This window comes from Oncorhynchus mykiss, chromosome 30, assembly GCF_013265735.2.
Source record: "Oncorhynchus mykiss isolate Arlee chromosome 30, USDA_OmykA_1.1, whole genome shotgun sequence".
NCBI classification, from domain to species: domain Eukaryota; kingdom Metazoa; phylum Chordata; class Actinopteri; order Salmoniformes; family Salmonidae; genus Oncorhynchus; species Oncorhynchus mykiss.
Genome location: NC_050570.1, coordinates 10,917,864 through 10,934,435, shown reverse-complemented (window position 1 = coordinate 10,934,435; position 16,572 = coordinate 10,917,864). Strand labels below are relative to the sequence as shown.

The 16,572-nt window shown below is 42.8% G+C and overlaps 3 protein-coding genes across 3 annotated transcripts in view; 1 reads left to right on the top strand and 2 right to left on the bottom strand.

Moving 5' to 3' along the window:
* The window catches only part of LOC110522734 (cadherin EGF LAG seven-pass G-type receptor 1), an 89,755-nt gene extending 77,660 nt beyond the window's left edge, over positions 1–12,095 (top strand). The window contains exons 23-35 of the mRNA XM_036968797.1: positions 351–477; positions 578–778; positions 2,752–2,926; positions 3,065–3,177; positions 3,278–3,357; positions 3,465–3,591; positions 3,765–3,890; positions 4,170–4,297; positions 5,991–6,097; positions 9,283–9,426; positions 9,531–9,746; positions 10,027–10,360; positions 10,474–12,095. Coding sequence (XP_036824692.1) covers positions 351–477; positions 578–778; positions 2,752–2,926; positions 3,065–3,177; positions 3,278–3,357; positions 3,465–3,591; positions 3,765–3,890; positions 4,170–4,297; positions 5,991–6,097; positions 9,283–9,426; positions 9,531–9,746; positions 10,027–10,360; positions 10,474–10,498 — 1,903 coding nt within the window. The 3' untranslated portion in view covers positions 10,499–12,095. The remainder of the gene's footprint in view (positions 1–350; positions 478–577; positions 779–2,751; positions 2,927–3,064; positions 3,178–3,277; positions 3,358–3,464; positions 3,592–3,764; positions 3,891–4,169; positions 4,298–5,990; positions 6,098–9,282; positions 9,427–9,530; positions 9,747–10,026; positions 10,361–10,473) is intronic.
* A 24-nt stretch (positions 12,096–12,119) lies between these two features.
* LOC110521307 (gamma-crystallin M2-like) lies at positions 12,120–13,148 on the bottom strand. Its single transcript, XM_021598782.2, has 3 exons — positions 13,027–13,148; positions 12,583–12,822; positions 12,120–12,410 (listed from the first exon to the last, which is right to left on the bottom strand). Exons 1-3 carry the CDS (start codon positions 13,144–13,146, stop codon positions 12,135–12,137), a joined length of 636 nt encoding a protein of 211 aa, XP_021454457.1. The 5' UTR covers positions 13,147–13,148; the 3' UTR covers positions 12,120–12,134.
* Positions 13,149–13,931: 783 nt separating this feature from the next.
* LOC110521306 (receptor-type tyrosine-protein phosphatase beta) overlaps positions 13,932–16,572 on the bottom strand; it is a 120,749-nt gene continuing 118,108 nt past the window's right edge. Inside the window, exons 46-48 of the mRNA XM_036968573.1 lie at positions 16,293–16,453; positions 16,040–16,175; positions 13,932–15,866 (exon numbers count right to left, since the gene is read on the bottom strand). Of these exons, the coding sequence (XP_036824468.1) occupies positions 15,708–15,866; positions 16,040–16,175; positions 16,293–16,453 (456 nt within the window). The 3' untranslated portion in view covers positions 13,932–15,707. The remainder of the gene's footprint in view (positions 15,867–16,039; positions 16,176–16,292; positions 16,454–16,572) is intronic.

Genomic DNA, 16,572 nt, shown 5'->3' with positions numbered 1-16,572 from the left:
ACGCATAAAAAAGGAAAGACATTCCACAAATGAACTTTTAACAAGGCACACCTGTTCATTGAAATGCATTCCTGGTGACTACCTCATGAAGCTGGTTGAGAGAATGCCAAGAGTGTGCAAAGCTGTCAAAGGCAAAGTGTGGCTACTTTGAAGAATCTGAAATATAAAATATATTATTATTTGTTTAACACTTTTTTGGTTACTACATGATTCCATATGTGTTAGTTCATAGTTTGATGTCTTTGATGTAGAAATAGTAAAAATAAAGAAAAACCCTTGAATGAGTAGATGTGTCCAAACTTTTGACTGGTACTGTAAATCATATAAAACAATATCTATTTTGGCTCCAGGTTTCAAGGAACGGGAGGCTGGTCTGCCAAGGGGTGTGAGCTGGTGTTCAGGAACAGCACCCACATCAGCTGCCAGTGCAGTCACATGTCCAGCTCTGCTGTGCTCATGGACATCTCCAAGAGAGAGGTACCACCCAGAGCCCCCTACCAAACATTCAGTTATGGTGACTCAGCTTATGTTAACTTCTATTATTTGATCTTACCCCTGGCCATGCTTACCTCCTCAGCATGGAGAGGTCCTGCCCCTGAAGATCATCACCTACACCACGGTGTCAGCCTCGCTGGTGGCCCTCCTCATCACCTTCTTCCTGCTGGCCATTCTCCCGAAGCTCCGCTCTAACCTCCACAGCATACACAAGAACCTGGTGGTGTCAATCTTCCTCTCCCAGCTCGTCTTACTCTTCGGAATCAACCAGACTGAAAATGCGGTGAGACCCTAGCACACAACCCTGAGGCACACCCGAAAAACACTTTATTTTGTCTTATTGCATTATTGTATTGTCAATATACACTACATGACCAAAAGTATGCTCGTCGAACATCTCATTCCAAAATCATGGGCATTAAAATGGAGTTGGTGCCCCACTTCTCTGGTAAGGCTTTCCACTAGATGTTGGAACATTGCTATGGGGACTTGCTTCCATTCAGCCACAAGAGCATTAGTGTAGTTGGGCACTGATGTTGGGCGATTAGGCCTGCATGCAGTCAGCGTTCCAATTCATCCCGAAGGTATTCGATGGGGTTGAGGTCAGGGCTCTGTGCAGGCCAGTCAAGTTCTTCTACACCGATCTTGACAAACCATTTTTGTATGGACCTCACTTTGTGCACAGGAGCATTGTCATGCTGAAACAGGAAAGGGCCTTCCCCAAACTGTTGCCAAAAAGTTGGAAGAACAGAATCGTCTTGAATGTCATTGCATGCCTAGCACAAACATGAAAATCAGCCCAGACCATTATTCCTCCTCCAACTATGCATTGGGGCAGGTAATGTTCTTCTGGCATCCACCAAACCCAGAATCGTCTGTCGGACTGTGAAGCGTGATTCATCACTCCAGAGAAAGCATTTCCACTGCTCCAGAGTACAATAGCAGCAAGCTTTACACCACTCCAGCCGACGCTTGGCATTGTGCATGGTGATCTTAGGCTTTTGTGCGGCTGCTCAGCCATGGAAACCCATTTTATGAAGCTCCTGACGAACAGTTATTGTGCTGATGTTGCTTCCACAGGGAGTTTGAAACTCGGTAGTGAGTGTTGCAACCGAGGAAATATGTTTTTTTTAAGAGCTATGCGCTTCAGTACTAACAGCACTTAACAGCACTTACAGTTGACCGGGGAAGCTCTAGCAGGCCAGAAATTTGACAAACTGACTTGTTAGAAAGGTTGCATCCTATAAGAGTGCCATGTTGAAAGTCACTGAGCTCTTCAGTAAGGCCATTCTACTGCCAATCTTTGTCTATGGAGATTGCAATCTCTCTATGGAGATTCCAATATTTGTCTATGGAGATTGCCAATCTTTGTCTATGGAGATTGCCAATCTTTGTCTATGGAGATTGCAATCTCTCTATGGAGATTCCAATATTTGTCTATGGAGATTGCCAATCTTTGTCTATGGAGATTGCCAATCTTTGTCTATGGAGATTGCCAATATTTGTCTATGGAGATTGCCAATCTTTGTCTATGGAGATTGCCAATCTTTGTCTATGGAGATAGCCAAATCCACACATTTTAAGGCGTGTCCACATACTTTTGTACATATGGTGTTCCTGCAGTCTACCCCCACCCAACCCTTCCCGCCGGGGAAAGGCCATTCTGTGCCATATCTGCCAGGGCACAAAGGCCATTAACCAAAATAGCCAATTAAATTGATTTGAAAACCAAAAAAACAGTAGCTTTTCTGTTAAGAAAAACACAAGTGTATGTAAATAAATAATTAGCCTACAGGTCAAAGTGCGTAGGTGATAGCCTATGCGTATTGGCTACTGCCTGCCCTGTACAGGCCAATGCTGACATGAGGAAGGCTAGTCCCCCTTGAGTACATTTTAGTCATTTAGCAGACACTCTTATCCAGGGTGACGCCCAGGAGTAATTAGGGTTAAGTGCCTTACTCAAGAGCACCTCAACAGATTTGTCAGTTAGTTGGCTCGGGGATTCAAACCAGCAACCTTCCGATTACTGGCCCAGCACTCTTAACAGCAGTGCTAAATGGCTTTATCTTTGACAATAATAGTTCTGTCTGTTTGGCAATATGTGGATTTGGCCTCAGCCATTGCATTGTGTTCTGTTGTTATAGATTAGCAGTTACTGAACCAGACTTAGTTCACAGACAGCTTAAATAACAATTAGCACAGTTGGCTTTCAAAACAGTGGCTTTAATCATCTTTCCCTACCTCTCTGTCCCTCAGTTCATGTGTACAGTGGTAGCCATCCTGCTGCACTACTTCTACATGTGTACGTTTGCCTGGATGTTGGTGGAGGGCCTCCACATCTACCGCATGCTGACTGAAGTCAGGAACATCAACCATGGCCGCATGAGGTTTTACTACTCCATTGGCTGGGGCATTCCTGCCATCATCACCGGTGAGTGAGAGACACACACGCACACACACACGCATGCATGCATGCAAAGACAGAGAGGGACACAGATGCAACATAATCAACATAAACAACATAATCTGGAAGCACATGCTCACTGTGTGGGTTTTTCCTCTCTTGTAGGCCTGGCAGTAGGGTTGGACCCTGAGGGCTATGGGAACCCAGACTTCTGTTGGCTTTCTGTCCACGACACACTCATCTGGAGTATCGCTGGGCCCATCGCTATAGTAGTACTGGTGAGTGTGTATGTAGACGCTGTTTATTTGTTGGACTATACTGGATTGGATCTGGCCAGTGGATTATGTTATTCATCTCTGTCTCATGTATCTCCCATAGGTCAACATTGCTTTATTCTTAATGGCCGCCAAGGCCTCATGCGGAAAGAGACAGTGGACATTTGAGAAGTCTGGAGCAATGTGAGTACTTCGAGACAGGATAACCATGTGGGGTTAGAAAATAGTTATCACATAGCATACCATGTTGGCTGGATTCTATTCAAACATAACAAACATTTCCTCTCCAGCTGTTCCCTACATGTAGCCTTCCTCCTCCTGTTGCTCCTCAGTGCTACCTGGCTCCTGGGCCTCATGGCGGTCAACAGTGACATCCTCTCCTTACACTACCTCTTTGCCATCTTCAGCTGCCTTCAGGTACTTGGCTTTTTGGCTTGTCAAAAACAGTGCTTCAAAAAGTCTTACTGTGGTTATATTTATCTGATGTGCAATTATCCATCTCTCTCTCTCGCTCTCTCTTTCTCTCTGTCTCTCTCTCTCTCTCTCTCGCTCTCTCTTTCTCTCTCTCTCTCTCTCTCTCTCTCTCTCAGGGTGTGTGCATATTCTTCTTCTACTGTGTTTTCAACAAGGAGGTGAGGACCAACCTAAAGAACATCCTCACAGGGAGGAAATACATAGTGGAGGAGCCTACTGCCACCCGCTCCACTCTCCTCACAGTGAGTACACACCAGTCCATAGTTAAGTGTAGTATATCTGTACATTTCTGTTGAGAAATTAGTTCTGAGTTGCATCGGGCAGCAGGCAGCCTAGTGGTTAAGAGCACTGGGCCAGTAACCGAAATGTCACTTGTTTGAATCCCCGATCCGACTAGTTGAAAGATCTGTCAATGTGCCCTTGAGCAAGGCACTTAACCCTAATTGCTCTTGTAAGTTGCTCTGGATAAGAGTGTCTGCTGAATGACTACAATTTAGTTTATTACTTCTTTGTGTCCCCAGCGTTCACTGAACGCTAAGCATTCGTACACAGAGGAGGACAGTCTGTACCGTACGGCCATCGGAGAGTCCACTGCCTCCCTGGACAGCACAGTTAGATCAGTCCGCAGCTTCAGCAGAAGCCAGGCCAGGTGACTTACTGGGTGGGAACTGGGTTCTACTTAGCTAACAGAATGTGCCGGGCTAATGTGATGCTCTATTAGCCGTTACAGGTTAGGTGCTGTTTGGCGTAGCACAGATAATATTCTATCAACCTTAACTTGCCAAAACTTCCTCAATTCCCAACATGGAAGACAACGAATGTCTTCTAAACGTCCATGGCAGGGACTTGGTTTGAATTTAGAAAATTCTCCATGAAGTAATCCAACAATGTGTATGCCTCCATCTTGTCTATTTCAAATCTTCTCTCATTGATCGAGACAGGTGATTGTCATCATGACATGCCTCACTTTGGAGTGGAACCACCTGTCTCAATCAATGACAACATTTGAGACGGACAAGACGGTGGCGGACACACTTAAAGTGGAACTGACAGCACTTTAACTACTTTGCAGATATAAAACAAACAGAAAATCATAATATCAGTCAAAAATATCAAATGCCCAGTTTATACTACAAAATCAACTTCGTAGGAGGTTTGAAAAATAGGTTCTATTTGACAATAATATTCCATGATGTAGATTACGGCATTGTTGGCAGAATAAATAGATATACAATTAATTGGTAGTCCAAAAAATGTTGCTCTCGGGTTGTAAATCACAGCTGTCCATATTTTGCTGCCTCCACCCATTCAGGATGCACTTTTTCAGTTTCAATTACTCAATATTTTGGATAAAAACTTACGAATTTAACTAAGGCTGTTATCCACAGTTAGCATGCATATCTCTTAGTTGTCAATCAAATGTATTTGGAATCGATCAAATGGGTGGGCAGGTATTTTCCATTCAGTTGCCAAAACGTGGGTTGGGACAAGCATGCATTGGCTGGAAAGCTGCAGAAAGCGAGCAGGCTACTATTTCCCTTTGTTTATCAGTGAAATGTTCATGGCCAACTACGAATGGAAAACATTTCAGAGAGTTTATCTACTCTTGCCTCATTAGATTTTAGTTCATCCCTCTCTGGCTGACATAGATGTTTATTGTAGGGAGGGAGAAATAAGCTACCTGTTCATGGTTGTCTGATCAATAGGACTGTAAAGTTCCCAAATGTAAGAGGACACCCTTGGTATTTAAATATTTGTAGAAATCCATTCAGGTGTATTTTCTGTATTGTAAAATGTAAAAATAAATAATAATAATTAATATCTTGTTCTTTCTGGGGGTGTATAGGAACACATTTTTATAAGATGTCATGACGATAAAACCCTGTCAGTTCCACTTTAGTGGAGAATTTTTCATTTAATAGTGGAAAGTTTTCTAAATTCAAACGAACCCCCTACACCTAGACATGAAGGTTTAGAAGACGTTAGATGTCTTCCAAGTCGGGAATTGAGGAAGTATCGACAAGTTAAGGTTTGTTGAAAATTATATTATATTTTCTATGTCATAAAGTACCTACCTAATAACACCCATCCGCCAGCTGGAACAGAGTGGTGGTCTGACGAGCCAAACATTTTAATGGCTAGGTTCTACTAACCCTACATCCCAGATTTTTCAAGATTTTCCAGATTCTGGATTTCATGCTTATTCCTTCCTGATTCAGGGACTCTTCCAACCAGAATTTATGGAAAACCTGGGAATTTTAGGAAAGTTAATGGAATATCGTGACCACATTTCATACTCAAGTTATTATTTCTGTACTCATCATGCCTCTTTCTTCCAACAGGAATGACTCAGGGCAGAAGCACACAACATCCTCCGGCTCAGCCAAAAATAGTTCCCGTGGGGAGGGAGACTCCTCCATCTTCCTCCGCAAGTGCTCCAAGAAAGATGGTACAGTCCTATATAGTTACATTGAGTGTCATCAAATTTTATTGGTCACATACATGTGTTTAGCAGATGTTATTGTGGGTGTAGCAAAATGCATGTGACAGGGAATCTTAGTGCATCCGAATGTCTCAAAATGTACGTGCCATTGGCTGCTCAGGCCTATAGAGTGGTGAGGAGAAGGAGTCTACCGTATCCGGAAGTGAATTCATCATTCATTTTCGGGATTCAGGGTTCACTCAAACACCATTTTAAGCTTTGTTTTACGATTAACTGTTACAGCTGATTTCGGGATTGTATATCAATTTGCTCTTAAATATTAGTCATCTGATGTCTTTGTTTCAGTCTCTGAATTGTTTAAACAAACTTTTCGCTCTTGATATCAGGGCATAAAAACTACAATCTGTCTCCTGAATTAGCCTAGTGAAGGAGAAGCCTCCCCAGCTTCTCCTTCACCCATATCCAGACAGCAGATGTTCTGAAAGAGCTGCAAAACCTGGACCTGTACAAATCAGCTGGGCTAGACAATCTGGACCCTCTCTTTCTAAAACTATCCGCCGCCATTGTTGCAACCCCTATCACCAGCCTGTTCAACCTCTCTTTCGTATCGTCCGAGATCCCTAAAGATTGTAAAGCTGCCGCGGTCGTCCCCCTCTTCAAAGGGGGTGACACCCTAGACCGAAACTGTTACAGACCTGTATCCATCCATCCTGCCCTGTTAATAAACAGATCACTGACCATTTCGAATCCCACCGTACCTTCTCCGCTGTGCAATCCGGCTTCCGAGCCGGTCATGGGTGCACCTCAGCCACACTCAAGGTACTAAACGATATCATAACCGCCATCGATAAAAGACAATACTGTGCAGCCGTCTTCATCGACCTGGCCAAGGCTTTCGACTCTGTCAATCACCTTATTCTTATCGGCAGACTCAATAGCCTTGGTTTTTCTAATGACTGCCTCGCCTGGTTCCACAGGTTCCACAGGTACCACAGGGTTCAATTCTCGGGCCGACTCTTTTCTTTGTATATATCAATGATGTTACTCTTGCTGCGGGCGATTCCCTGATCCACCTCTACGCAGACGACACCATTCTGTATACTTCTGGCCCTTCCTTGGACACTGTGCTAACTAACCTCCAGTAAAACCAAATGCATGCTTTTCAACCGTTCGCTGCCCGCACCTGCCCGCCCGACTAGCATCACCACCCTGGACGGTTCCAACCTGGAATATGTGGACAACTATAAATGGCTAGACTGTAAACTCTCCTTCCAGACTCATATTAAACATCTCCAATCCAAAATCAAATCTAGAATCAGCTTTCTATTTCGCAACAAAGCCTCCTTCACTCACACCGCCAAACTTACCCTAGTAAAACTGACTATCCTACCGATCCTCGACTTCGGTGATGTCATATTCAAAATAGCTTCCAACACTCTACTCAGCAAACTGGATGCTGTCTATCACAGTGCCATCCATTTTACCAATACCACCCACTACTGCTACCTGTATGCTCTATTCAGCTGGCCCTTGCTACATATTCGTCGCCAGAACTACTGGCTCCAGGTCATCTATAAGTCCATGCTAGGTAAAGCTCCGCCTTATCTCAGTTCACTGGTCACGATAACAACACCCACACGTTCCAGCAGGTATATCTCACTGATCATCCCCAAAGCCAACACCTCATTTGGCCGCCTTTCCTTCCAGTTCTCTGCTGCCAGTGACTGGAACGAATTGCAAAAATCGCTGAAGCTGGAGACTTTTATTTCCCTCACCAACTTTAAACATCAACTATCTGAGCAGCTAACCGATCACTGCAGCTGTACATAGTCCATCTGTAAATAGCCCACCCAATCTACCTACCTCATCCCCATATTGTTTTTATTTACTTTTCTGGTCTTTTGCACACCAGTATCTCTACTTGCACATCATCATCTGCTCATTTATCACTCCAGTGTTAATCTGCTAAATTGTAGTTATTCGCTCCTATGGCCTATTTATTGCCTACCTCCTCATGCCTTTTGCACACACTGTATATAGACTTTCTTTTTTCTTCTGTGTCATTGACTTGTTTATTGTGTTATTGGCTTGTTTATTGTTTACTCCATGTGTAACTCTGTGTTGTTGTCTGTGTCACACTGCTTTGATTTATCTTGGCCATGTCGCAGTTGCAAATGAGAACTTGTTCTCAACTAGCCTGCCTGGTTAAATAAAGGTGAAATAAAGAAATAAAAAAATAGCATGCATAGCGTACAGTGCCTTCATAAAGTATTCACACCCCTTGACTTACTCCACAGTTTGTTGTGTTACAGCCTGAATTCAAAATGGGTTAAGTACAGAAAGAAATCTCACCCATATACTGTGTACACAATACCCCATAAGGAAAGTGAAAACATATTTTTAGATGTATTTATTTTTTAATTAAAGACCTAAATATTTCATTTACTTAAATATTCACAACCCTGAGTCAAAATATGTTAAAAAAGTCAAGGGGTGTGAATACTTTCTGAAGGCACTGTATACCAGGTCCCCAGCTCGCTTTCCCTGACTAAACTTGCTGGCTAGCTGAACTATGCTAGTTTTAGTCCTCATTGCTAAACTTCATAAATACTGTACCCTTGACTTCAAAACCCATTTGCTAGCTATACAGTCATGTAACTAAGAAATTTAGTGGAAAGACACTTGAAAATTATTATTTTGTTGAATAGTGATGACTGGTTCGAGCTATCTTTTGTAAGACAGTGGTGGTGAATTATATCATTGCTACGCAGATCCAAGTTCAGTTTTGAGATTCACCAACGTCACTAGTGAGAGTTAGCAGGACGTTTCTGAATGGTCTTGGAACTGTGACAACGGGCAGCCTCTCCCCGCCTGGTTTCGATGGGATATGTAGTGATTTTGCCAACACAGCCAGATATGCACACGGTCTTGTACCCTTAACCATTTGTAAACTGACTATCATATTGGTTGATTAAATCAGACTATTAATATAATGAGTGATCCAAGAATGTCCCAAGATAATTGACACGAGAAAACGCAAAAATAGCAACTAATCAGAGTGCTAATGACTACAATGAATGGTTAAACTATTTCCGAACACTATGGGTCAGCTAGGCACCTCCTCCTCCTCACCACTCTATAGTTCAACGGTCAGAGAGTAAGTTATAGCTCCGGTGTTTCCATGGTAACAGATTCGGACTCGGACAGTGAGCTGTCGGTGGATGAGCACAGCAGCTCCTATGCCTCGTCCTATTCCTCAGACAGTGATGATCACAGAGGAAGCCACAAGCATAGGTGGAACAACGAGAGACCTTCCCAGCACAACACACCCATAGGTAGACTCATGTTCAAACACACACACACACACACACACACACACACACACACACACACACACCTCATATATTTAAAAGTGTTCATTTTTTTACTGTATCTGAAGTGGATACAGTGGCCAATCACGTGAAGCCCTACTGGCCAGTGGAGCTGCCGACAGCCAGTGAGAGTGAGGACCCCTGCGGGGTGGAGTTGCTGCGTGTGGAGACCAAGGTCAACGTGGAGCTCCACCAGGACAACAAGATCAACAGGGAGTCCCTCTACCAGAATGATAGTGCCCCTCCCAGTTCACCTGACTGCAACCAGACAGAGAAGAGAAGGGGTGAGCGAGCGAGCGACAGAGAGAGAATTTCTGCAACTGTTCTTCTTAAATTCTATTTGAAACCTAACCCAATCTTAACCACACTACTAACCTGAAAATTAATATCAAAAAGCACATTTTTTTGTAGCAAATGTTTACTTTGGAATCTGACTTTGTGGCTATTCTAATTCAAAAACGTATAATCTAGTACCTACAATGTTATTCCTATCCAAATCAGGTGAATAAGGTTCTTGTATAACTGACTGGGGATTGTGCATTCACCCTCTGCATTTACAACCAGGCATTCTGAAAAACAAGATCACCTCCCCTCCTCCCCTGACTGACAAGAACATGAAGAATCGCCTGCGGGAGAAACTGAGTGACTACAACCCCCACAGCATCTCCACCAGGACTACCCCAGTCCCCCCGTCTCCCGTCTCCTCCCATCTACGCCCTGTAATCGGAGGCAACGGGATCCTCATCAAATCCCCGCCTCGCCTGCCCGTGCCTCCACACCCTCCGTTATCTCCATGGGACCTGCGCAATGGGGTTGTCATGACAACGACGAGGACGATGATGTCGCCATTAGTCAATGGGGTCAAAGGGGTTCAAGACGCCCAAGACTCGGACTCCGAGTGAGTGTTTATGAGATATTGGTGGCCATGTTGCATTTCTAACAGATATGTTGGATAATACGTCAGTCACTTTTGACTTTAGCAACTCTCTCTGTCTCTGCCTCTTTCAACAGCGGTAGCAACGAAACCTCAATCTGACCTGGAGGGAATTCCAGATAGACAACCAGCTCTCAAGGCAAGAGGGGCTACAGCGCCGATACCATGCGTGCTGTTCAAAGGTCACTGTGGGGCCCCTAAGCTCCTATGGAGACCAGTGTTAGCCCAGACAACTGCCTGCCTGAGAGAAAAGGGGAAGAAAGGAGAGAGCCTGAGAACTACATCTCCCAGCATGCAGCAGCTAGTTGGAAAATCAAAACAATGCACTTCACGGCACGGCTAACAAGTGGCGCTGTCTGTAGTTGTTCATCGCGGGTGGCAACTGACAACAGGTTGGGATTGAGGACTTTTCCAGGACCAGATGTGCCATGATGTGATATTGACCTCATGAATCAGTAAGACATTCACCAAGTGCCCTGCTGTTTGCCCACAGAGACAGAAACGTCCAAAAAACAAATCAATGTCATTGGTCCGTGTAATTACTTTGTAGATGTTTTGTATTTTTATTTTTTGGACTTGTTTATAGGAAAGGAATAACTAAGCTGTACATTGTAAGTCGTGTATTGTAACGTCATATTATTGGGAGAGCATGTGTAGATATGACAGTCAACAAGGTTTTTTACAATGTTTACGAATTGTTTACAGAAAACAGAAACGCTGCCATCCGCAGCATGTAAAGTACTCCCAGTCTGAAAATACTCTGCTGATAATATGATTTTGAAGTATTCAAACACTCGCATAGTAAGTCTAGTAAAACAAAAGCCATCTTAAAATAGTCATTCTAACATGTTCATCTCCGTATTACAGTGAAGGTCTTGTACATTCCAATTGTGTCCTGATGTTTGAATGAGGAAAACGCACTGAAATCTTAATACTGTCATTACAGGTTCCAGTAAATGGCAGAGTAATATAGAAATCAATTGCTACTCTTGAGTGGTTAGTAGAAAATGACAGTATGTGCCTTTTGATTGTTACCATGCTGCCTCATTGTCACCCTTTTCACATTGTGCTTCTGAGTTTGTGTAGATCCTTATATTACTTCTACACATCATCTCTGGAGATCCTATCGCCAAGTGTTCAGCCAGTGACATGTCTGTACTCTGATTTTTAACTCTTTAGAATAATATGTTGCAGTATTATTTCCAAGGAAATCATATTAATTTTAAGTACCAACTGTGTGCCTTTCTCTCTGCCTCCACAGAGCATAGTGTCTAAACCCAAGGTAATCAGTATTACTAGTTATAGTATACCGACCTCCCCTTTCCCATTCCCCTGTTGAGCTGTAAACACCCGTGTACATGATCTAGTTATAATACTGTCATCCCTCAGTCCTCTTTCTGCTATTTCATGTTTATAGATGAGCCATATCTCTTTAAAGCTGATACTGTGTCAGACACTGGAATCATTATTGTAACATACACATATTTATTTTTTGTGAAAAGACACTGGCAATCAGACTAAAATAAACCACATTTGGCTTTTTTTCCCTTTTTATTTTATTTTTGATGTGTTTCTTGTGTCATTGATCGGTATGTGACATACAGTATTTGTATGTTTTCAGAATGGCCTGTCAAGAGGTTTGGATAAAGGGTCAACGAAATGTGCAAGCATTTAGGCTTTTTTCAAACAGACATTCTATTCAATGGCTTCTCTTATTTACATCAGTAAAAAGCAATATCTAGTAACAGGACTCGTTGATACGCCTCATGCTCATGAGCCTACCCATAGAGCCCATCTGACTGAAGTTTCTGTACTCTCCAGGCCTCATGTACATCATCCTGCCTCTGTACTGGGGCTGCTCATACATGAGCCAGTGGCCGTCCATAACGTTGCAGGACATGCAGTTGTTCATGCGGTAACGATCCATGATGCTGTCACAGTCGTCCATCATCTCGTGCATCTGACCTCCAAAGTTCTCCCTCTCGTAGATCCTCATCCTGAAAGAACCTCTGTGCTGTAACATGATGAACAACATGTTTTAGGGATAAATTGTGAACTGTAATGTTAAATGTATCACGCATGTATAGAAGATTGTAGTCATACTGACTAATGGCCATAGGTGTATGTTGTACAACAACAAAGAAGACTACGCGGTAACTAACAAATCTGTGTGTTAGTAGGCTTACCATGGGGATCATGCGGCAGGACCTGATGTCGGTCATTCCCATCATGCGCTGGAAGTCAGAATACTCTCCCCTCTTCATGAACCACTGGTTTCCCATGTAGTTGGAGCGGTCGTACACCATGAAGCAGCCACTCTCAACCCTGCAGGACTGGCAGCGGCTCAGGTAGGAGGACATGTCAGGGCAGTCGCTGCTGCACTCATAGGAACGACCCTGGAAGTTCCTGTCCTCGTAGAAGGTGATCTGAAAATAAGCAAGAATCATTTCTATTCACCATTCAAACATACAAAAACACATTGCTACATGTTGGGCCTTGCCCAATCCCACTGACAATCAGCTTTTTGGGATTAGGGTTGCCTTGTGCTCTGACACTAGAGTACTAAAGTGCACTCAGTGTAACAAACTAGGAACATTTCTATGAATAAATACGCTAAATATAATACTTACTCTGCTGTTCATGTTCATGCCGGTGGAGGTCATTTTGTCTCTCTGTGCTGCTGCTGCTCTTGCTGGGGAACTGTTATCCTGCTGGTTTAAAACCTTTCTTTTTATACCTGTGAACCCCATTGTACTCAGCAACATGGAATAGAGGGCCATGGAGCACTGAGGTCTGTCCACATGTCCAGGGACACGGGTCTCTCAAAAGACTTAAAAAATGCTGTTTCTCTCAGAACAATGTAACAATGAGCCTTTGTGAAAGGGTTAACAACAGTGATGTAGTGCAGGGTAAACACCGTTAACGCATTTTTTTGTGTTTACCCAAATTTTGCATGCATAGGGACTGTTACTTCTCTAATCCTGAACAGCGATCAGCGTTCTGCCACCAATTTTTTCACCACTACATCACTGGTTAAAGGGATAGTTCAGTCGAATAAAAAAATGACGCATTGGTTTCCTTAACCTGTAAGCAGTATATGGACAAGGTACGGCAGGAATCCATGCTTCGTTTCCTTGGTACTGTTTCCACATGCTAATGTTATTGCATGTGTGGCACAAATCCCATTCAATTAAAGGGACCGATATTAGAATTTTTCACACATCATGTCCAAAGCATCCGAAAGTGTCTAAACTTGTGAAGCTCAACAAAGTCACTAATGCTTTGAACATGGGTGAAAAATTCTAGTATCGGTCCCATGTCTTTAATGGGATTTGTGATTTTGTGCCACAAATGCAATTCAGCACAATTAGTAACTAACTATCTGGTTACCAGTGGTACAAATTGGTGCTTGTTTCAATGAAGTATTTTATCCCAGTTAGTGTAGCCTAATTTAACAAAGTCTTGGGCCATTGTCTCAATCAACACTATGGACATGGTGGCCAAAAAGTAACACAGAGAAGCTCACATTAGACACTTGTAGAGAGAAAAGTGGAACATGTTTAATCACAGTATTGACCAATGGAAGGATACAAAAATATTCACCTTTTCCTCATTTGCATTGTACCAGCAAGCATCACATAGTATCTCACACAGCATCGTAAAAAACAATCCTAAAACTCTCGAGGAAGACTATTGGTGGAGTCTGCTTTGCTTATGAGCTCCACTGAGTAATATGATCAATATAAATAAGTGCTTTGAAGAACTTAAGCAATGTGCATTGTGATACAAAGACAGTAAAACAAAATCAGCATAGTGGCTTTACATCAATCACAGCTGTAAATCTATGACCTATGTCCAGAAACACCCCTTATATCCATAGTCCTTAGGCCTTTATGGTCACTTGTGTAGATAGCTAGGCAGAACCAATACCGTCATTGATTTGACCAATCCTGTTCTTTAGGAAGTAGAGGTTGCGTTTGGACTGGGCCCATGCATACAGTATATATAACCACATAGTTAGAAAAATGGGAAATCGCCTCATGGGAAAAGTGTTTTCCTGCTTCTATGATAGAAGCATCACAGATAGACAGTATGCACAGCATTACATGAACCACTTTCTATAGAACACACATCAGGGAAACAACAAACAGTAGGGAGACAGTTCATAATGTGTAACCTCCGAGTTACTGAGAGAGGAGCTGAGTTTACAGACTGACGTGTGAATGGAAATTTGCTATTGCACAAAGTGGGTTTTAAACAGCGGAGGAAGACCACAGGCTCTCACAGCAGATTCGCAATCATTTCTCATGATCATAAGAATATTTACACCAACCATAATAAAACATCAAGAAGAGAATTTAAAAAGCTACAGTGTAAAAACCTAAATGCATCCGGTGCATTATGCAGAACATGGTGTAGGAAGCACAAAAGTTCTCACGAAAATCCTCATTTTAAACTTGTTTAGATATCAAAATGATCTGGAGTGAAAAGTTAACATTTGAACATCTAATATTAAATAATACATTCATAGGCCTATTGTCAGGAGTAGTTCCCGTTTCCTCTAAGACAGTGCATTGTCCTTATCCTGTCACATAAAAAGGAATGTATTGTAATGTTTTAAAAATGGTATAACTGACTTCATTTTGCCGGGCCCCAGGAAGAGTAGTTTCTGCCTTGGCAGCAGCTAATGGGGATCCTTAAAAATAGAAATACAAATGAATTACACCCCTTATTGGAGACTTGAGAGGGCACAGAAGAGAGGGGAGGTTGTTTCGTAGGACATTTTTTAGGGCAGTTATGTTGGGTGCTGATCCTATACCTAAGGCTGGGGATACATTTCAACTTAACATTGGTCTCATTTAACAATAATCTACATCTGCATTACATTACTATATCAATATATAAAGCTTTGATTTCAATTACAAAGGTATGGCACATTCAGTTTAACCACACATCATTTCTTACAACATTGGCATTACAATCATAAAAAGAGACTAAGCAGATATTCAGAAGTAGCAGCAATATACAAATAAGGAAATATAAAATATAATTTGATGTACATTCCATTATTGGTCTTTGGATGGAATTTGTGCATCCGTTCCTCTCAACAAACCGTTATCTTCCATGTTATTTTTCCAACTATCATAAAACGTGACCAAATAAATACTAGTTTGATTTAAACCACAAAAAAAGACTACAGTGTAAGGCAACATGATCAGTGAGAGTGAACAATCCCTTTTCTAAACCCTTCTCTACAGGCCTGTCCGACTGAGACGGGAGGATGGGAGAGACAGAGCAGTGGACGTGAGGCCTATGTGTTATGGTAGCCATTCTTAGCTGTATCTTTCCTGGGTTCTACGTTCTCATAGATGGTGAGTGCAGCCGTGTTCTGGTAGATTAAGTCCACGTTGGTTCCAGTTCTGGATCGGATTATGTCTATGGCACACTGGTTTAGGAACAAATACTGGTCCTGTAAGACAGTAACACAACATAGTTCAATATGATGAAGCAAGCTGACCATTCAGATGTCAAAACATTTCACCTAGAGACCACATAAGTAACCATTAGCATAACTTCCACTTTTAACCACAGGGATGAATTGTACAGTAAGCCCCCAAACATGGTGAAAAGTAAAACAGTGACCTCGGTCTGAACCATGAGGGGCCGGTGCATGCGCAGGTCGTGGATGGTGCCGTACACGTCCACCATACTGTCCCTCTCTATCTGGAAGATCAGCCGGTCGATGGCTATGAAGGTACCTGTACGACCCACACCCGCACTGAGGGGAGAGAGACAGAAAGAGAAAGAGGGAGAGAGATGAGAAAGAAGTAATGTTAATGTACTGTTCAAGCCAATAACACTTGTTGAAGTTAACTGTGAGAAACTGTGTGTTTACCTGCAGTGGACGACGGTGGGGGAGTGGCGTGAGTACTGGTCCATGTGCTCTCGGACCAGGTGTCTGAAGTTGATGAGCAGCTCCGTGGTCTCGGGGACGCCGTGGTCCGGCCAGGCTGTGAAGTGGAAGTGACGCACCGAGCGTGTCTCTGCTGTCCTCACCTGTCAGCCAAACATAAATACAGCAACCGTCTTTTGTTTATAGGGAAGGGATCGTTTTTCCCAGAGCCATGTTTTACCCACTAAGTAGCTGAAGAGGAAAACATCAGTAATATTTGTTT

Coding starts and splice junctions, on each gene's coding strand:
- LOC110521307 (XM_021598782.2), bottom strand. CDS start 13,146: ATGGGGTTCACAGGTATAAAAAGAAAGGTTTTAAACCAGCAGGATAAC. Junction 12,823..13,026: donor GCATGAACATGAACAGCAGA/GTAAGTATTATA, acceptor GCTTATTTTCAG/ATCACCTTCTACGAGGACAG. Junction 12,411..12,582: donor CCTGCCGCATGATCCCCATG/GTAAGCCTACTA, acceptor ATCATGTTACAG/CACAGAGGTTCTTTCAGGAT.